Below are 20564 nucleotides of genomic sequence, written 5' to 3'. Positions count from 1 at the left end.
TCCACCAGTCGAGCGACTGAGGCAGAAAAGACGAAAAAGGTAGCGTGCACTCTGACACGGCGCAGGAAATGAAAGGGCGTGTCAATTCGAAACGAAAGCTGCCTAGCAGTGACCGCCGCTGCGACTGCTCGACCGAGACGGCAATTTCTCGAGCAGTTTGTACGAGCGTGACGGAGTTCTGTATGCAAATTAAAGCATAAATCCCGTTTAGCTATTTAGCGATTCCAGTGCAGCGAGCTCGCGGTACGGTCACGCGTCGTTTGAATGGAGCCGGCGTCCGTAAACAATAATACATGCAGTTATTGAAAGAGAAACATGAGTATTATCGTTGTTTGACGATTATGTTTTGATTTTGCATACCTCCTACATATGCATTATTTTTAAATTCTTACAAATGTTCGCGCATTAATTTAATGGTAGCTATTATATTTATACTTAAAGTTCTGTCGAAGACATTTAAGATGACTTACGTCTTTAAGTATCTAATTTTCAACAGGAAATACAATTTGTATCAGTAAACACAGCATTCATTAATTACCATCATTTTCTCTCTAATTGGGTTATTTCTATTTCTTAACATATAACATTTAACGCCGCACAATCATACACGGTCCAGATTAAAGTAAATGGCTTCTTAGAATAAGACTAAATTAATTTTGGGAAACCAGATAAAGACATTTTCTAAGAAACGTACTAACCAGGCCGAGTGCCAGAATGTCACTGAGTTAGTTGACATTTGGTATGAGAATTTACGATTTAGTACATAATTTTACAAAAATTAGGTATTACGAAAATAATTTTTATGCAATATTAGGTACAGTAGAAACGTTTAATAAAATGTTAACTAACGCTAGTAAAATATTATTTCATACCAGGTTTAATAATTGTCATTGAGAAGTACTGTGATTTATTAATCGTCATTGAAGTATTGATAACGATGAGCTTGATATAACAGCACTCAGTCGTACTCTGAACGACTTCGCACGCAAGTACACCTTATCTCGGCTCGCTGATAAGAACAACATTATAAGCACGAAAGAAAAATATTAGATAAATTTGGTATTGCCAAGGTCGCGTGTGATGTAACGCCAACAACAATAGGTTTATATTGTGAGAACTGCAAATGGTGAGAGAATTTTATTGCCTCGCAGTCGTCATACGGGCTCCGAGCACCTCCATAATTGAACGAGATGACATCATGATAGCGTCGATAAGACCTGTTTCATAGACATTTTGTATTACATTGTTATCGCACTTTTATAAAACGAACCTTTTTTTGCTTGTTTCTCACGCTCCTTCTCCTTTTCCCTCGCCTTTTTCTCCCTCTTCTCCCTTTCCTGCTTCTCCTTTTCGAGCTTCTTCATCTCCTTCTTCATTTCCTTCTCACTCTTCTTCGACTTGGTGTCGTCGATTTTCTCGGATAAAATAAAAGTCCCCGTTTGGACCTTCGTGTCCACCTCCTCCTTCGACTTCATCTTCTACGTCAGGTCGGATCCACACAGACAATATACACGAAGATAATGTAATATTAGCAACAGAATCCCGTGTAAAAGCACTCAGTTATTACCGGGACGCTCGGACCCGTGAAAAGTTTCAATTCGGCGCGGATCGCCGGCAAGCTGATAGTTTATCGTTCGCGTACCAAAGCCGGCCGCGATTGGTGGAATAGTATCGGAATTATCACGGGCACCTTAGCGTTCGAGACTGCGAATCGCGATAAACCAGAGATCGCTAGACGTGGTTTGCGCGGAGCACCGGTCGCGGCGGAACCTCGGCGAGCACTGCGCCGCGCCGCCGCCTCGCCCTCGGCACTGAGCGAGCGCCGCGCTGCGCGGGCGACGCGTGCGAGCGTCCAACTCTATAAATAAAGCTCCACTTCCTATAACATCATATAGAATCAGAAGACGATTTATGGCCGTTGAATTCGTGAAAGCTTTTCGCGATGAGTAACCGAGCGAAGTTTTCGCGTTAGTGTTCCCTCTAGGCTCTATTTACATAAGATTATTTGCAATGTCAAGGTCGAGCGTCTACATGCCGATGTATATTGGATCAAAGAGAATTAGTAATAAAAATATAAGCGTTAGAACTATAACTTTTGTAAAAATAAATACTTATAGATACATCTTTTTCATATCGTTGTAATCGGTAATGAATGGACTTCGGAGATACCTATTTACTAAACATGGCCACCTTGAGTGTGGAGACAAAAAGTTGTTTTGGTAACTCTGTTTTGGTAACTCAGGCATCGAGAACTTTACAGTCAGTCACCACGGATGGCAACAGGGACGTCCAGCTTACGAAAAATATCAACGAGTTACCATTCTTATTGGTTTTATTATCAACTGCCTTTTACAACCAATCCAATAAAACTGCTTTTAAATAAAATTATTAGATTACTTTAAAGAAAATCTATAATTAGGTTACAGAAAGTCTAACACAAATAAACCAAGTTTACTCAAAGATAATGAAATTTCGAACGCTAAGAGCACTCGCGTACTCCAAATAATTTCAAAGCGCTACCGATCATAAACCTAATTTTGTTTTACTTCCATGGATGAATAACAAACAACATTTATTGACAAATGAAAATATGACGAGGTATGTCTCTTGAGTCATCTGATCTATTCATAAAACATTTTGTCGTCTATTGAGATAAATAAACAATAATTGTGTTTGCTCGCAAACGAAAAAAAAAAACCGACTTCAATTACATCGACAAGTAATACAACGTAGATCGACGAAAAAATAGTCAAGCAACTACGCGTTATCAAAGATTACTCAAAAAGTAGTTATCAGATCTCGATAAAATTTATATGTGACCACATGATAAACATCAGCTTTCGATTAAATTAAAAATTATCAAAATCGGTACACCCAGTAAAAAGTTATTACGGATTTTCGAGAGTTTTCCTCGATTTCTCTGGGATCCCATCATCAGATCCTGGTTTCCTTATCACGTTACCAAACTAAGGATATCCCCTTTCCAACAAAAAAAGAATTATCAAAATCGGTACATCCAGTAGAAAGTTATGCAATATAATACAAAGTAGGTCGACGAAAAAAGCGTCAAGTAAAAACGCATTATTAGATATAACTCGAAAAGTAGTTGTTAGATCTCAAATAAATTTAAATGGGACCAATTGGCACACACAACCTTTCGATTAAAACAAAATTTGTCGAAATCGGTCTACCCAGTCAAAAGTTCTGATGTAACATACATAAAAAAAAAAAAAAAAAAAAAAAAAACAGTCGAATTGAGAACCTCCTCCTTTTTTGGAAGTCGGTTAAAAAAAAACCCAAATTATTGTCATAAAATTCGCAGCAAACTAAAAATAAAATGTCAATATTTACAATTTAAAATAAGCTAAAACAAATATTGACTAACAGACAATATAAAAAAAAGAAACTTATTGTTAGAGAGATCGGAATTATTAGAGATCGGAATATTTTAACCAATTACAAATTCTTATTAAAATAATGGTCCAAGTTGCCGAAAATGTAAAACCGGTCATTTTGAAAATAAACGCAGTCGGACGGAGTGGAAGTCGAAACAAGGGCGAGTAAAAACAAAGTTTCTCGCGGACCGGTGACGCGTAACGCAACGCTCAGCCGCACTGACCGTCCTGGGAAAGTGCATCTTACGGCGGCTCCTATATTTTCACTGCAAGGTTACGACACGCTGGTACTCGTTATAAAGCAACAGTACTATATGAACAGTTTTGTAATTTAGAGCTGCACTACTAAGGGGTCGTCCCTCAATCACAAAAGGTGGATTTTTGTCAATCGATTGGGAAATCACGAAATATCACAAGGAGAGGAGGAGGACCTGTATTTTTCGTTTATCGGGCGATTTTTAAAACCAAAAAATAACAACCAACAATCGCTCTGCAATCTTGATGTCTGTCTTGAAATTTGTATCACTGCTTTATTTTCCAAAATTTAATCAGATTTACCTGTATATAAAAATAATATTCGGAAAATTTCAATTTACTTGCTTTAAATACACGTCACACCTACATCGAAGACGGGCAGCAGCGTCTTCGGTGCGACAAAGCCAGCCCTGCGGTCACCAACCCGCCTGCCCAGCGTGGTGACTATGGGCAAAACACATGAGTTCACGTTATTTTTGGCGTAAACTGGTGGAGGCCTATGTCCAGCAGTGGACTGTATAGACTGTAATGATGAAATACACGTGCTTTTTAAGGTATGGGCTTTACTAATCTAAAATCTCACCACATATCAAGTAGGGGGTTAGAGTTGATAAAAAACATCACGTGATTAATGGACGACCCCCTAAGATATAAATAAATTAATATCTAGCAGTCAACTGTCCCAAGTAGGATGAGGACCCTGTTACTGGGATCCGGAAACGACACAAGCGCCCAGACTATTTTACATCTGTATGGTTTGTACATGTGTGTCATGAGAGTGGTGAAGATACGATCGTGCTCATGACAAATGTGTTGGTGCGAGTAGTTGTGACCACTCCGCCAGCTCGTCATAAAATGGATGTAGGTAAATATGAAAACTTTATTCAGTAAGAGAATATTTCATTAAATACATACGCATACGCTTCAGCCTGTAATATCCTACTAATGGGCATAGGCCTCTTTCTCCTACATTACATTAAATACATATTGAGTATTAAAACTTCTACATAAACCAGAACGGTAAAATTATATGAGCCTGACAGAAATTTACACACAGACAACTTGTATGGAGCCATTAGACAACCAGTCCGTTTCTCGTTACAGGGAACTTCCTACTTTTCAATTTATATCTACCATATTTTCCAACAGTATTGTCCATAGTAATTGGAAAATCTACCGGAAGAGAGCCGCATAAAAGTTAGGAAAGGGTAACTCGACGGGCTCGAACGACTTCCCGGTCGGCGGGAACTGATGAGAACCTGACGCAGACCACGTCACATAAATATTGACGGAAATGAAAGTGTTCGCCGCTGCCCACTTGAATACAAACACTTGCGGCGAAGCGACCGAAACTGGGTCCCAAATATCAGCTTACGAGGTAACGAAATGTCTGGATATTTGATACTTATTCGATTTCATTGAAACGGTCACTCTACTTGTACGAATTAATACAGTTTGACGTTTGTCAATTATGTTAGGTGGACGTGCGACAGCCTTAATTTATTAGCGACAATTAACACAACAAAAAAAATGTGAGTAGACTAGAGAAGGCAAAGGCCAAAAAACTTCACACATTCATTTGAAAAAAATCATGAATAATTAATAAATTATAAATTTACATAATAATACTGTATGGAAAAAAATATTATCCTGAATCCAGACTATCAGTAGTAAGGAAAGCTTGTACTAAAGCTTTCAAAAAAATCTGGAATGAAAACGACAACATATGAAATACCAACATTCACTTTTACTAAAACATATTTTACTCCTATTCAGCGAGGCGCGATATATTACGAGTGGCGCAGGCGTAAAGCATTAACCTTTTTGAAGGCACTGGAGATGATGAAACTGAGAGCTTCGTACGTGATGACGCAACTCGGAGAGACGCATCACTGTTTACGTAACGTCAGTTTCATATCATTGCGCTTATTGAAATCGACCGACAGTCGTAGTTGCTCGTTGTATATACAGCAATACTAGCGCACAAGTTGTTTATTGGCCATCATAACTTTGTGGAAAATAATCTAAAGTTAAATGAAGCTTTAAAGCTGTCCTCGCATGCTAATTAACCACACACTTGAACATCAATTACGCGTCGATTTGACCCGTGTCGGCGGATGTCACCGTCATCCTATATACGGACACTTCCGGGAGCGCCGACCGGTGCTCCCCGCGTATTTAGGTACGTCGTCGCTGCTTTAGGTACACATATCTTAATAAAAAACTTCGAATCCACCTGCGGTTTAAAACGTGTCTTAATGAAATTAATTGTTTGGTCGAGCGTTGTAATAAATCAATCAAAACGCAAGTATTAAATTCAAAACTAAAAACAACGATTTTATGTATTTTTGCTGCTAGCTGGTCCCTGTAACACAAGCATTAGGTTGCTTACCATAGAAACAGACGACCGTGTGTATCCCTACTTCCCTACTAATATTATAAATGTTAATGTAAGTTTGTTTGTTACGCTTTCACGCGAAAACTACTCAACCGATCATCATGAAACTTTGTACACATATTCTTAGTGGTATTAGAAGTAACATAGGATACTTTTTATTAAAAAAAATTTAATGCGAGCGAAGAAGCGGGTAAAAGCTAATATGTTGTACAAGATTTATTATTATGTTTTTGCTATAAGTCAACATCAATAAAATTACCATTTAACAGATCAAAGATGTTTTGCTACTAAATTATGTTTACTAATAATAAATCTATTAAGCAATCAGACATAGTTTATAAACAAGAATTTAATTAGTAGTGACTCAGTATGGAAACGACTTGTGGTGTTTGTCATGACCGGTGACCTGAGCGCATAAGGTGGCACACATTTTGTAATCACGACATCCAACACAGATTAAGTTGACATTAACGAGACGGATACCAGTGGATATCCGCAATGTAGCGGATTCAGGTAGGTACATCAAGCGAGCTATGTGGTCTGGTTCTGGTAAGTTCCTGGCTATTATCTTATCGCGCGTTATCGTTGACAATGATTGCGTTCCGACCAATCGCAGGTGTTCATTAAACGTTTAAGATACCATTAAAAGGTTTTACGGCTCGATAAAATCGTATTACTCTGACAAATTTTATTCAAGTCACAGTTTAAGAGTAGACATTTTTTTTTCCAAACAAAAACTATCTGTGATCTGAGAGTTAATTTTTCACGCTTTCAAATTAAAAACCTAATCCCACGCTGAGATCATCCAAATCGATGTTCACCTGACTGCGATTCTAATAACAATTAGAAGCACCGAGTAAAAAGTTTTATCGCTTTCATCGATCTTCGATCGTTTTTTCGATCGTTTGTCTATTTTAAAAACATAAACTTCGAATAAAAAGAGACAAGTAAAAACATAAAAAAATTCCAACTTATAAAATTACACGCTATATTTAGAGTTATCGATATTCGCTAGTAAGGTTACGGTTAAAATATTCATCAGTGGAATGTCCTATGGATTTCGGTCACTTTTCGACTCGTCTAGACGAAGATAACTCCAAAAGGTTAAGTTGCCATAACAATAAAAATTAAACGAACACAATATGTGTAGGTAGGGTACAACAAAACTTTTCTTATTTAAATTTCGATAGCGAGATAACCCTCCAACTGCTGGCTTTGAAATACACAGCCCGAAGACGGTAGCAGCGTCTTCGGTGCGATAAAGCGCCATTTTTGGCGCGAACTTGTAGAGGCCTATGCAGTGGACTGCGGTAGGCTGAAGTTTTTGATTATTATAATAATCATCAAAATAATAATAAGGAACTCAAGAGCGTGCCCAACGGTTGGGAATTCCAGACAGATAATCAGAGTCCATCGAATTAATACACCCAATTTCACGCAACTAAACAATGTTACTCGGCTCAGTGATTCATTAAAATACATTTATTTTGATCAAAGCAAATATGTATTTGAACATGAAGATTGAGGTAAGAGAGTCACCGATTGGAAAATTTGATTCTCCAAATATTAGTTGAGAAATCACTGAAGTACGTTTTCTCGTAGACAGACTGAGGGTCACAGGAGCACTTGTATCATGGTCACGTCACAAACGCTTAGGAGCTTAACATTATAAAACACAAATACGTATTACACGGCTGTGTATTGTGTCGAGCCCACGTGAGTTGCTCAACGGAGCGTGACCGAATTTTTATTAGAACGAATCAGTAATCGATACCAGACGATCGCTTACTAATAATTAAGTGACGCAGATCTATTATTTATCGCTAACTTTTAAAAGTAACATTACACTGCTGTTATACTATAATTAGTATTAGTATATTTCAACCATTGTCTTAAAATCCAGCGCATGTTTATGAACATAGTATGCTTGCAGTTATTGACTTGTTATTAGTTATAGAGATAACGCTTCAAGATGTAACATCCCACTGCTAGGCATAGGCCTCTTTCCGTATGTAGAAAAATAGCCAGAGCTTAATCCACCACGCTGCTCTAATGCAAGTTGGCGAGTTATAGAATTAACCAACTTAAAATTAAGAAGCGAATAACCGCTTCATAATTGATGAGAATGCTACCACAACTTAATACTTGTGGTAGCAGTCTCATTATTAATATCAAAATACCCAACTATACAAAACATATCGAAGACACCCAAACACGTTTGATTAAAAAAAAAACGGCAAAGTGAGTAATTATAATTTATCAGCCAATTTACATTCCCTCGCTAACACTTCAGTGATAACACAAACTACGCAAACATCGCAGCTAACGCCGTAATTAATTCAACGAGCACAACTCAACAACATTCCGGCGAGCTCGCGGAGGTCCCTGGTTTCGGCAATTCATATTAATCGCTGTATTAATAGTTTCGATGTCGAACCGGTAGGCGCTGTGCAGGCGCCGGCTCGCCTTCACCCACTTAGTGGATTCGTTAGCATCTGACTCATCAGCCCCGACCAACATTACTTCGTTGACCGATAAAAGAACCCGCCATTAAGTCTGAGCGTACGTTGAGGTGCAGAACGACATACTATACAACACACGCGTAGAAACCCGTTGATTTTTAACCGTCTTTAAAAAAGAAGAAGATTATTAATTCGACTACGTTTTTTATGTGTGTTACCTCTATACTTTTTATGGGTGCACCGATTTCAATGATTATTTCATTGATCATTTGGTCCCATTTAAATTTGGTCGAGATTTAACAAGTACCCTACTATTTGAGTTTATTTATTTATTTATTTATTTATGTTTATTAGGAAGACATACAGTTTGATATACATTAAAAATAAAATTTAAGTGACATACATTTACCAGTTAAGTCTTCACATAATAATAGCACAAATAATAGCAATTAGTACATTAATAATAATAATAATAATAATAATAATAAAGCCGTGTGGTTCCCGGCAGAGTAGAATAGGACCACCCCTTCCTACGCCTAGGGTGTCGTAAAAGGCGACTAAGGGCAACAAAAGCTGCATAACACCCGCGCAGCCTCCTTGGAGAGCGTGAGTGCCTCTCCAAGTGAGTATATTAGCACTCAAAAAAATACAATGATGGAGGATGATTTAGAAAGGCGCATAGGGCCGCTGCCTGGGGGACGCCAGGGCGCGTCTGGAGCTGGCGCTGGACGTGGCAGCATGCGGGCCGCCAGCCAACCCCACCGACCGGCACCACCACCTGACCGGTCGGCTTATCCACCATCCCCACCAGTTGGCTTGGCGACGACGGAGCCCCAAGGGACTCAGCATTCGTTGCCCGCTGCTGGTGGAGTACGTCGCATGAGATGGACACCGAAAATGAACGAGAGTGTCATGCGTGCGTACTATAGGGCTGTAGGACGTGAAACCGGGCGGACTGGCTACCGGGCAGTAATGCACCGCGAGTTCCTACTGCTTGAGCCTACGCTAACTGTTACGGAACAGAACCTGGCAGATCGAGCTCGGTACATCCAACGAAAGGGCATATTTGACGCCGCCGAGCTCGAACGATTTCGACGTGAGGCTGCTCCTGAAGTCGAACCCGTGTCCACGGTGCGCAACGAAGTGTCAGCGCAACAAGAAGGCGTTCGTAGCGAAGCGCCTGTGGAGGTGATCACTGAGGGAGCAGTCGCCCAAAAAGTAGAACAGATGAGAGGGATCTTGCAAGAGGCGATTTCCGAGACTCGAGGCGCTCCTCTGGAAATGAGACCGCGACTCTCTCGCCTCCCCCTCAATGCCGCGACGCGGAATGCCATTGAGGCAGCCAACAGACTGTTGCCTTCCTATTTGGAGGGCAGCCTCAGCTTGGAGGATACGGGTTCTATTCTCTTCGGCGCCGCTCTAGCGGTGCACCGCCTTGTCGGAGCCAAGACCCAGGAGTCTGGACGCGCTACTCATAAGAATAGCGACGTACCAGCCTGGAAGAGGAGAATAGAACGCCGTATCAACCTGGCCAGGGCCCTCATTGGTAGGCTGCTAGCTTTCAGGTCGGGCAACACAAGGCCAAGGATTGTGCGCTCTGTTAGAATGGCCTTCAACGGGCTAGGCATCAGCCTCGATCAGCCTGACATAGCCGATAAACTAACGGAGCGCATCGACGGCCTGAAGCAGAGAATCGCGGCATGGGGAAAGCGCATTCGCAGGTACTCTGAGAGAGTTGAGCGCTTTCGACAAAATCGCCTCTTCGTGAGTGATCAGAAAAGGTTCTATAGAAAGCTGGAGAACCCGATATCGGGCTCTGCTTCCCTAAAACCGAGTACGGTTGACCTCGTCGCCTTCTGGCGCAACATATGGTCAGGGGAGGTGGAGCACGAGGAGGGCCCTTGGATTGCGGCGGTTCAGGACGCATGTGCTAAAATCGAACCGATGAACCCAATCGCCATCTCTACGGAGGACGTCAGTGGTGCGGTCCGGCGGGCTCCGAACTGGAAAAGTCCGGGGGCCGACGGTCTGCATCACTACTGGCTGAAAGGGCTCTCGGTCTGCCATGCGACCTTGGCTCGACAATACCAAGAGGCAATAGATCGGAAGACACTCCCGAACCTTTTCACTACCGGGATCACTCAGTTAGCTCCTAAGTCCACCAACACCGCAGATCCCACCAACTACCGCCCCATAACGTGTCTGACCTCCATCTACAAGACACTGACGTCCGTTCTGAGCTGTAAGATCTCACGACATATTGGTGAGTTTAATATCCTGTCTGCAGCTCAGAACGGATGTCGTGGAGGCGGTCGCGGTACAAAGGAGCTCCTTCTCATCGACTCTGTGGCGGGCCAGCTTGTCAGACGCAACCGTCGGAACTTTTCGGCCGCCTGGATCGACTACAAAAAGGCTTTCGACTCGGTGCCTCATTCATGGCTCCTGAGGGTCCTCGAGCTGTACAAGATTGACCAGGCAGTTCGAGACTTCCTCGGAGTATGTATGGGGCAATGGAGCACGATCCTATGTCTCCAGGGCGAGCGACTGACGGGTGCGGATGACCCAATCAGGATACGGAGGGGTATTTTCCAGGGTGATTGCCTGAGCCCACTATGGTTCTGCTTGTCCTTGAACCCTCTAAGCACCCTGCTGGAGCGTTCGGGGACAGGCTTTCAGTTTCGGAGAGGAGGTACTAAAGTCTCCCACCTTCTCTACATGGACGACCTCAAATTGCTGGCACCTAACGCTGCACGCCTGCAGGAACTGCTGAAAATCACTACGGAGTTCAGCAGTTCCATCAGGATGCAGCTTGGAGTGGATAAGTGTGCGGTCGTGCATGTGGACAGGGGTCGGGTGACTCAATCGTCGCAGCTTAGTCTCGAATTAACATCATTCAAGACCCTTTCCGAAGCTGAATCTTACCGGTATCTGGGTATGTCACAATGCATAGGGGTGAAGGAAGTGGACATGAAACAGGCAGTTTGCGAAATCTTTTTTGGACGGCTAACAAAAGTTCTTCGGAGCTATTTGTCAGGAGCCAACAAGGTCCGAGCCTATAACGCCTGGGTCATGCCCACTCTCTTGTACACCTTTGGCATACTCAGATGGACTCAGACCGAACTTGACGCCCTGGACAGAAGAGTCCGCACAACTATGACGCACCATCGCATGCATCACCCTAAGTCGTCGGTCATGAGACTGTACATCCCGCGGAAGTGTGGTGGTCGAGGCATGTTAAGCGCTAAGACCATGCATAACCGCGAGGTGTGCAGCCTCAGGGCCTACTTTGAAACGAGACGGGACAGCCCTTTGCATGGTGACGTTTCAATGTGTGACAAAGGACTAACCCCCCTAGCCTTGGCCAAAGAGAACTGGCAGAAACCGGTCGTACTGAGCACCTCTGACCGGGAGACCGTATGGATGGAGAAGGAACTGCATGGACGGTTCTACAAAGCGCTTCACGCGCCTCACGTGGACAGTAAGGCCTCCGTGCAGTGGCTGCGATTCGGCGACCTCTTTGGGGAAACCGAAGGTTTTGTCTGTGCAATACAAGATCAGGTGGTCAAGACGAACAACTACCGAAAGCACGTCCTGAAGGATGGCACTCCCGACTTCTGTCGAGCCTGTCGTCATCCCGGTGAGTCACTCAGGCATGTGCTTTCGGGTTGTTCCGCGCTTGCTAATACAGAGTACTTGCACAGACACAACCAAGTGGCCAAGATTCTCCACCAAGAGCTTGCTCTTATGTACGGTCTCCTGGAACAGAGGATGCCGTATTACCAATACTCACCGGTGCCAGTACTCGAACGCGACGGAGTCCGGCTCTACTGGGACCTGCCTATCGCCACAGACAGGACGATACTGGCGAACAAGCCTGATATCGTGGTGATGGACAGGGCACGGTCGAGGGTATTTTTAGTGGACATCACCGTCCCGCATGACGAGAACCTCGTGAAAGCCGAGACTGAGAAAAAACGTAAATATCTGGATCTGGCGCACGAGATTGTCGACATGTGGGGTGTGGGGTCCGCTGAAATAATCCCTATCGTAATATCTGCCAGCGGTTTGATCCCGGTTAGCCTCGCTCACCATCTGAGGCAACTGGGGATCCGGGACGGTTCGCTCGCAGCCAGGATGCAGAAGGCGGTGTTACTTGACTCGGCTAGGATTGTCCGCCGGTTTCTCAGCCTACAGCCCTAACCCCCGGCCGTTTGATCTCCCTGCCGGGGCGTATTCCTCCACCCGCTTATATTTATATATGTAAGTATAAGTAAATTTACTATATTATCTATATAAGTAGTTATTGTAATATATGTATCTATTATGTATTGGGCGGGCGGAGTGACATTCAGTATTATAATAATAATAAAGGCATACAAATTTCAACTCTAAGGGTCCTAATTTAGATATATATTTTCGTATACAAAATTAAAATGACAATAAAAAATGATTGAAAACAAAAAAAAAAATATATATATATATATATATATATTACCGAATAATGACTGTTTTACCAACTACCTACGCCGTATTATTTGTCGATGTTATTGAAGCCGGGTTTTTTTTTTTGGTTTGCTATCAAACATAATTACCACTTGTTTAAGTTTTAAGGACCGCACTATCATACGTTTAGCTTAAGTAACATGTAGCGCAGGTTACGTAACACGGAAGCTGTATGCAAGCGATCGGACCGTGGAATAGATTTTGGCAATCATTAGCCAAGTGCTCTAGTTGTCTTACTGTTTTCGCAGTATTGGGTTACAAGTTGTAGAAAGTAATGAAATATTATAATTATGTAAGATAGGTTTATAACTAGGCTACGTAACAATTTTAAAATCTAATATATAAAATTCTCGTGTCGCGGTGTTTGTAGTTAAACTCCTCCGAAACGGCTTGACTGATTCTCATGAAATTTTGTGTGCATATCGGGTAGGTCTGAGAATCGAAGAACATCTAATTTTCATACCCCTAACTTATGGGGGGAAGGGGTTAAGAGGGTTAATAAAAGATTATGAAAATTTGTGTGCATATCGGTTAGGTCTAAGAATCGGCCAACATTTATTTTTCATTCCCCTAAGTTATTAGGTTAATAAAATATATGGCAAAACAACGTTTGCGGGGTCAGCTAGTATTGTTATAGAAATGTGTCATACGCTTTATCAATACAGGTGGCGTGAACGATATATGACCGATTATCAAATTATTTTAAAGAATGATTAATTTAATGAAACAACTTTTTTCGGATTTTATCGCGGTTTATTATTATCTTTTGATTCCCGACGTTTCGGATACTTTACAGCAACCATGGTCAAGGGGGGGACCCCGTGACCATGAAAAAAGTTGTTTCATTAAATGAGTAAAATTCGCGTAAACATTAGAAAACAATAGAATGATTAATGTTATAGAAGTTACAATAGTTTTGTTTCTAACCTTTATACGTAATAACATCTATTTCTGTCAAACCAAATTATAAAAATGATATTAAAGGCGTAGTTTCTAAATAAGTCGATCAGTGAGTTCAGCTTATTGCAGTCCAATTCTGGACATAGGATGAGAGCGAACGAAACTCCAGAGAGCGAACTTGGGCCTCGCCAAGTTCCATCTCACTGCCACTTCAACTTGCCCTGCCTGCTAATTCTCTGGGCTATGTCGTTTGCTTTCGTTCTCTCGGATAGTCTCATTTCTAAATAAGGAACTAAAATTATTATCTCTCTTCAAATTGTCCATTTCCATTATTCCGGTATACATCTAAAGTTTATATTATTATAAAATGATATATTTTAACAATATGTGAATGATCATGTGACTCGGAAATAATGAAAACAGTGTAGTCACAGTGAGTCATTGTTATTTGAAAAGCAGTCACTCGTTAAAAAGCAGATGTTCGCAATTATACTAAATAGTCACAATTACGTATCTGCACACTTTATTAAATAAATACAAAGCTGAAATTATTACTTTATGATTATCATCAATAATATCTTAACATATACTAGATGTGCCCGCGACTTTGTCCGCGTGAAATTTAACAAAACAGTTATTGTTCAGTTCACAGTTATAAAAAAAAAAAAAACTAAAATAAAAATAGCCTAAGTTACTCCTTACTGTATCAGCTACCTGCCAGGGAAGGTCCCGTAAAAATCGGTTCAGCCGTTTCAGAGATTATATATTATATTGCATTTAGTAAAAAGCAGTTATTTTAATATTACATACAGACACTCAAATTTTATTTATTCATATAGATAAATTACGCGTCACGTTTGTCCGCGATGGACTCCTAAACTACTCATTCAATCAAATTTGCAGACCATGTGCAAGTCGATCCAACTCGAAAGTTAGGCTATATTTTGTTACAATATAAATAATTATAATATTCACAAAAAAAAAGATAAGGTGGTACGAAGCTCGCCAGGCCAGCTAATATAATGTACAGTAACATTATTCTCCTCAATAAAGTAATGTCAATAAAAATCGAGAAAGCTCAGTTTGTTTGATCGTGGTAACCTTAGAAGGGTAATGGAGGAGTCGTTTACCCGCATGGTATCAGACGCCGCAATCGAAACAATAAATTAATCTATAAAATAAAACTTAATACATATCAGGAGAATCAATCTTCATAATAGAGAGTAGCTTAGAAAAAGCTAACAATAATTGCATGATATAAGGATTGGATACACTAGAAAATACAAATAGTAGATACAATTATTTATACGGATCATTTTCTATTCGACACGTACACAGCCGAACAGAATACAGAAACGATATTTATACCTATTCTATAAATCGTATAAATATTCATCATAGACAATAGCTGATGTGACACGGTAAACAAAGAACAAACCGGGGTACGTCGGTGGTCACGCGGTGACCACACAGCGGCGGCGGCTCTTACGAAATTATTACCAAACAACACGGAGTGAATGCTCGCTGTGTCATCGTTACGAGAAAGCACATCTCACGGACGAATCCATCATTTTGGTATACTTACTATGAATTGTACATAATTATGTCGAGGGAAATAATGTGTTTCTTTTTAAGTATTAAAAAATACTGTAATCAAACAGTCGATGTTTTGTTTCTACATTCCCATTAATTCAAGAAACTATTCCAGCTTAGGAGTACATTGGTGCAAAAGTCCCATCACGACAGCCACGGGTTCGGTCCTCGCTCGGAACGGATATTTATCATAAATGTTTGTATAAATAAAAATATCAGTTATCCTCCATCTAATGTGTATGATTTTATTTTTGTGTTACCCACACATTAGGAATTCTAAACATTTTTGAATATCATATCAAAAATTTGCTTAAACCGAAAATAAAAGCATTATATCAAAAATTTCGATCTAGCGGGTACATCGTTCCATAGCTTAATTGGCTAGAGCGCCGACACCGTCAGTCGGAGACGCGGGTTTGAACCCCGCTGGAACGGTCAAATTTTTGATATGATATTCAAAAATGTTTATCTTCGATCTAGTTTTCATGATTCTCCCCACCGTCTCTCGAGGGATATGTAAAGGCTTTGTTCCAGTTGACAATCTGACAAGCACCTGATAACGATAGCCATTTCGGGTAGGGAAATTATCAGCCGAATCGCAATTATGCATCTTTGTGGATTAATTTTCAAACTGTACCTTGTGTGATGAATAAGAACTTAATTTTAAAAATTTAGAAAACAAGGTTGTTTCAGTGCACGTTACTTCCACGAGACCTCGAGGTTCGAGACGAGATCTATCCGTGAATTGAATATGTAAAAGTGCACTACCGTTTTCAAGTGGTTAATTTCTTTTTAAAGTCCATTTTGAACTTTGCTTTTATGTAAAACATAGCGAGGAAATCTGCAGGTTTCGAAAAAGAAACCCGCAAAGGAGCAGTGTGGTGTAATAAACCTCCTTATTCCATATTCCTTGACTATGAGTTTGCTCACCTCTGCAAAAACTCCAAAGAGTCCAAGTTTATATAATTAAAGCATGTTTAATACCTTCCTTGCTTAAAACCTAAAAAAAGCTGGAGCCGACGATACTCATATAAATATATTTGTTCATAGCTCCGCCTCTAGTCGCAGCAACAAGTCGCCCAATTTGCGATGGCCTTAGTTAAGTGTCGACTAATCCTACTAATATTATAAACGCGAAAGTTTGTATGTATGGATGGATGTATAGATGTATGGATGTTTGTTCCTCTTTCACGCAAAAACTACCGAATGGATTTTGATGAAAATTTAAAATAATATAGCTTATATTTTAGAATAACACATGGGCTATAATTTTTAAAGTTAGCGTGTGAATTGTCCAAAATATAACGATAATTGTCAAGAAAATTCGAAAAAAAAATTGCCATCTGAGCGCTATTCTGGCGTACGCTGCAAAAACTCTAGAGTTTATACACATATGTATATGAGAAATGTTTATCCTAATTAGTCCTACAAAAAAGGCCGCGACAGCATAAATCTCATCTTTAATAAGTAAGCCATCCCTCAACAGTGAACCATAAATACAATAAAAATTGATAATATATTTATAGAAAAATGTAGAATTCTGTACTAAGTTAGTTTGATAAGAAATACACGAGGAGACGTTATAAAATTTCGAAATATATTTCGCCAGCTCTCGGGCCGCGGAGCTCGCCACGGTAACAGGACACCGCGCTTGACACCCGCCACCCGACACCGTGCCGCGCCAGCGCGCCGATATCTCCGATACCTAGGACTTATGGGCAGGCTCCGTACTCTCGCGAACTACCACTAAAACAAGCGTTCCCTTCCTGCAGTCCAGGAGTACTATTTCTTCGCCAAATACTGCCTGTATTTGGCGCATCTGAAACATTTTGTTTGAGCAATAGGTACCAAGTGTGCGTGAGCGTCAACTTGATTCAAAAATTCTCAAGCCTACTTAAACAAAGTAATTTTCGTAATCTTGGCTTGACTATATATGATCCAACTTTAATACTAGACGGTTTAAGTCCCTTTGTTTTATGAGCTAGTTCATTCGCCTCAATTTTAAACATTCCAAAATAAGCATTTACAAGTGACCTTTGTCAATTGTAATATCTTCGTATGAAATTTCAATGAATGCGGCATTCTCTAATTGGTTCATCGTAAATTCGTAATGATTCGACGTCGACATGTGCGCGGGTATGTCAACGTGACGCGCTGATCGATTGATGAATTCGACTGAAACAGAATTCATTTACAAATTGTACTACTTATATCTTCCAATTTGATTGTTATTTGACTTACTTTTGTTCATAGTATTATTTTGCAATTTTATACATCTATATTTTATAATACAATTATAGAATCATGATGATGTTAGTCTACTGTTCTACACTTTATATTTTATAAGTAGATAAAAGTCATTTAGAAGAAAAAATAGCGATATCTTCATAAATTTATTTTAATTAATTTATTGTTACAATAAATTAAGTTTTTTTTTTTAATATATAGACTAGCACTTGACTGCGATCTCACCTGATGGCAAGTGATGATGCAGCCTAAGAGGGCACCATCAGCGTTTGCCTAGAAAATGCCTATTCACTCTTGATTTAAAGAAAAAGATAGAAAAATGGAAGCCGGAAGGGCATTCGTAATTTTTAAAAGGGTTATTTGTTTTATCAAAGTAATTCCGTAAACAAGCTATTTTATTAGCTTTTTGAAATGAAAACTTTTTTGCGCACCACACCATTGATCTATAAAGAGTTATTTATAGATTAATGCACCGCACACATTTTTTCGTAGGCAATAAGTTAAACTGACCCGTCACGCTCTGAGGTGAAAGGCGCGGTCGGGTGAATTCGGGACCGCCGAGTGTACCCGAACTTATTAATTTTTAAAGATCACGTTGGATTTAAATATCTCAAATAATAAAAATGAGAGTACAAAAGAATACGGAACTACAATTGATGGAGTTTTTTCTAGATGTATAAGTAAAATTCAATCGAAAGTATTTATTTCATATTTTAGTTATCACAAACCCATTGTATCCATTGTAGAATACGAAAACGAAAATAAATAATTCTTTCTGACTTGTTTCGCATTTATTCTACTAATGCGATCTATAATAAATACTACCACACCTATGACAAAATAAAGGGTTACGCAGCCATAGCAGAATACATATGTGCACGAGTAACTCCAGTGTAATTAGATAAAAGTAGAGCTAGCGAGCTACTTGGGCGAGCGAGGGTACTCCGTCACCTGTGATGGTGACCGCACCACTGGGACCGCGCCTGTGCCACATCGCGTCGACGCACTGGCACCCGGGCCACAGCCGAGATTGCCAACGGCCTGCGGTCAGAACAGGCGTTAGGCCGACTTACAACTATGTAGTGCTGGTAGAAATGACAGGACAACCACGAGATTGATAAAAGGTTTACAGTAAAAATGACGATGCAGAGATGAGGAAATATTTAGGAATACATCAGGGCATCTACTTTGTTATATCAACACGATGATTGCGGTTTTATGCAATGAATATCTAGGAATATATGTCATTTTTTATATTCTACATGAATCACATGATGAAAACACGTATGAAAATTATCTAACTATCTATTTAAAGGACAATTTTGTTACAGTTTCATTTTTTACTAGAGGTGCTCAATAATAATTGATTATTATAAGCTATATAATAGTAAAGGCATGTTTCACACATAAAATATTTAAGAACTACTGTTGGATTCAAATATTGTGGACGGAAACATTTAACAAATAAAGTTAAGATTGATGACGGACCGGAAAGAACTTAGATATATTTCTGTTGGATATCGTTATAATTATGTCCGATGACTATTCCTTATCAGCAGCAGGCGAAACTGGCCCTAATTTAAACGAAAATCTTAAGGAACGAGTATTCGGTGGGCGCGTGTATTTCAAAATTACCTTAAACAGACACCTCCTGCCGTTGTATTTAGTAAACACTCGCTCGGAGCGATGGACGATGGTTATCGCAGTAGGTCACGTCGAACGTTGGAAATTCCGAATCGTTTACAGAAGCGTTCGCTATTCGGACGATGGCATTTTATATTAAAGCCCGGTTTCTATATTAAAAAAAACGCGGAACAAATAATTGTGTTTGCTCGCAAACGAAAAAAAAAACCGACTTCAGTTACATAGACGAGTAATACAACGTAGATCGACGAAAAAATAGTCAAGTGACAACGCATTATCAAAGATTACTCAAAAAGTAGTCATCAGATCTCGATGAAATTTAAATGTGACCACATGATAAACTTCGGCTTTCGATTAAATTAAAAATCATTAAAATCGGTACACCTAATAAAAAGTTATTGCGGATTTTCAAGAAGTTCCCTCGATTTCTCTGGGATCCCATCATCAGATCCTGGTTTCCTTATCATGGTACTAAACTTGGGATATCTTCTTTCCAACAAAAAAAGAATTATCAAAATCGGTACATCCAGTAGAAAGTTATGCGGTATAATACAACGTAGGTCGACGAAAAAAGCGTCAAGTAAAAACACATTATTAGATATAGCTCGAAAAGTAGTTGTTAGATCTCAAATAAATTTAAATGGGACCAATTGGCACACACCACCTTTCGATTAAAAGAAAATTTGTCGAAATCGCTCCACCGAGTCAAAAATTCTGATGTAACATACATAAAAAAAAAAAAAAAAAACCGTCGAATTGAGAACCTCCTCCTTTTTTGGAAGTCGGTTAAAAAGCTCAAAATTGGCTCAAAATTGAACGGTTCGCGAGCAAAACAAATAGTTTTTAATCGAATTCAAAAAATTGTGGATATTCTCAATTCGGTTGTATATTTTATGATTGTAAACTGATAACCTTTTACTGGGTCGAACGATTTTGACGTTTTTTTTTTTTTTTATTCGAAAGCTGGTGCTTCTGTCATTCGTCCCATTTAAATTTGAGCGGGATCTGACGAATACTTTTTGAGTTATCCCTAATAACGTGTATTGTACGACACTTGACGATAAAAATTAATGTTTTTTTTTAGAACAAACACAATTACTTGATACATACGAACTGTGCTTAACTGAACACAGTTCTAACCAAACCGTAGGAAAGTATCACAAGTAC

At 39.9% G+C, this 20564-nt stretch overlaps 1 protein-coding gene across 1 annotated transcript in view; it reads right to left on the bottom strand.

Annotated features, from left to right (window-relative positions):
- The window catches only part of LOC123664924 (actin-binding LIM protein 2), an 85415-nt gene extending 83604 nt beyond the window's left edge, over positions 1-1811 (bottom strand). The window contains exon 1 of the mRNA XM_045599293.1: positions 1271-1811. Within this exon, the coding sequence (XP_045455249.1) occupies positions 1271-1475 (205 nt within the window). The 5' untranslated portion in view covers positions 1476-1811. The remainder of the gene's footprint in view (positions 1-1270) is intronic.
- Positions 1812-20564: the final 18753 nt, after the last annotated feature.

The sequence above is a fragment of the Melitaea cinxia genome, chromosome 23 (assembly GCF_905220565.1).
Source record: "Melitaea cinxia chromosome 23, ilMelCinx1.1, whole genome shotgun sequence".
NCBI lineage: Eukaryota > Metazoa > Arthropoda > Insecta > Lepidoptera > Nymphalidae > Melitaea > Melitaea cinxia.
The sequence above is the reverse complement of the archived record's forward strand: the minus strand, read 5'-3'. Positions and strand labels throughout refer to the sequence as shown.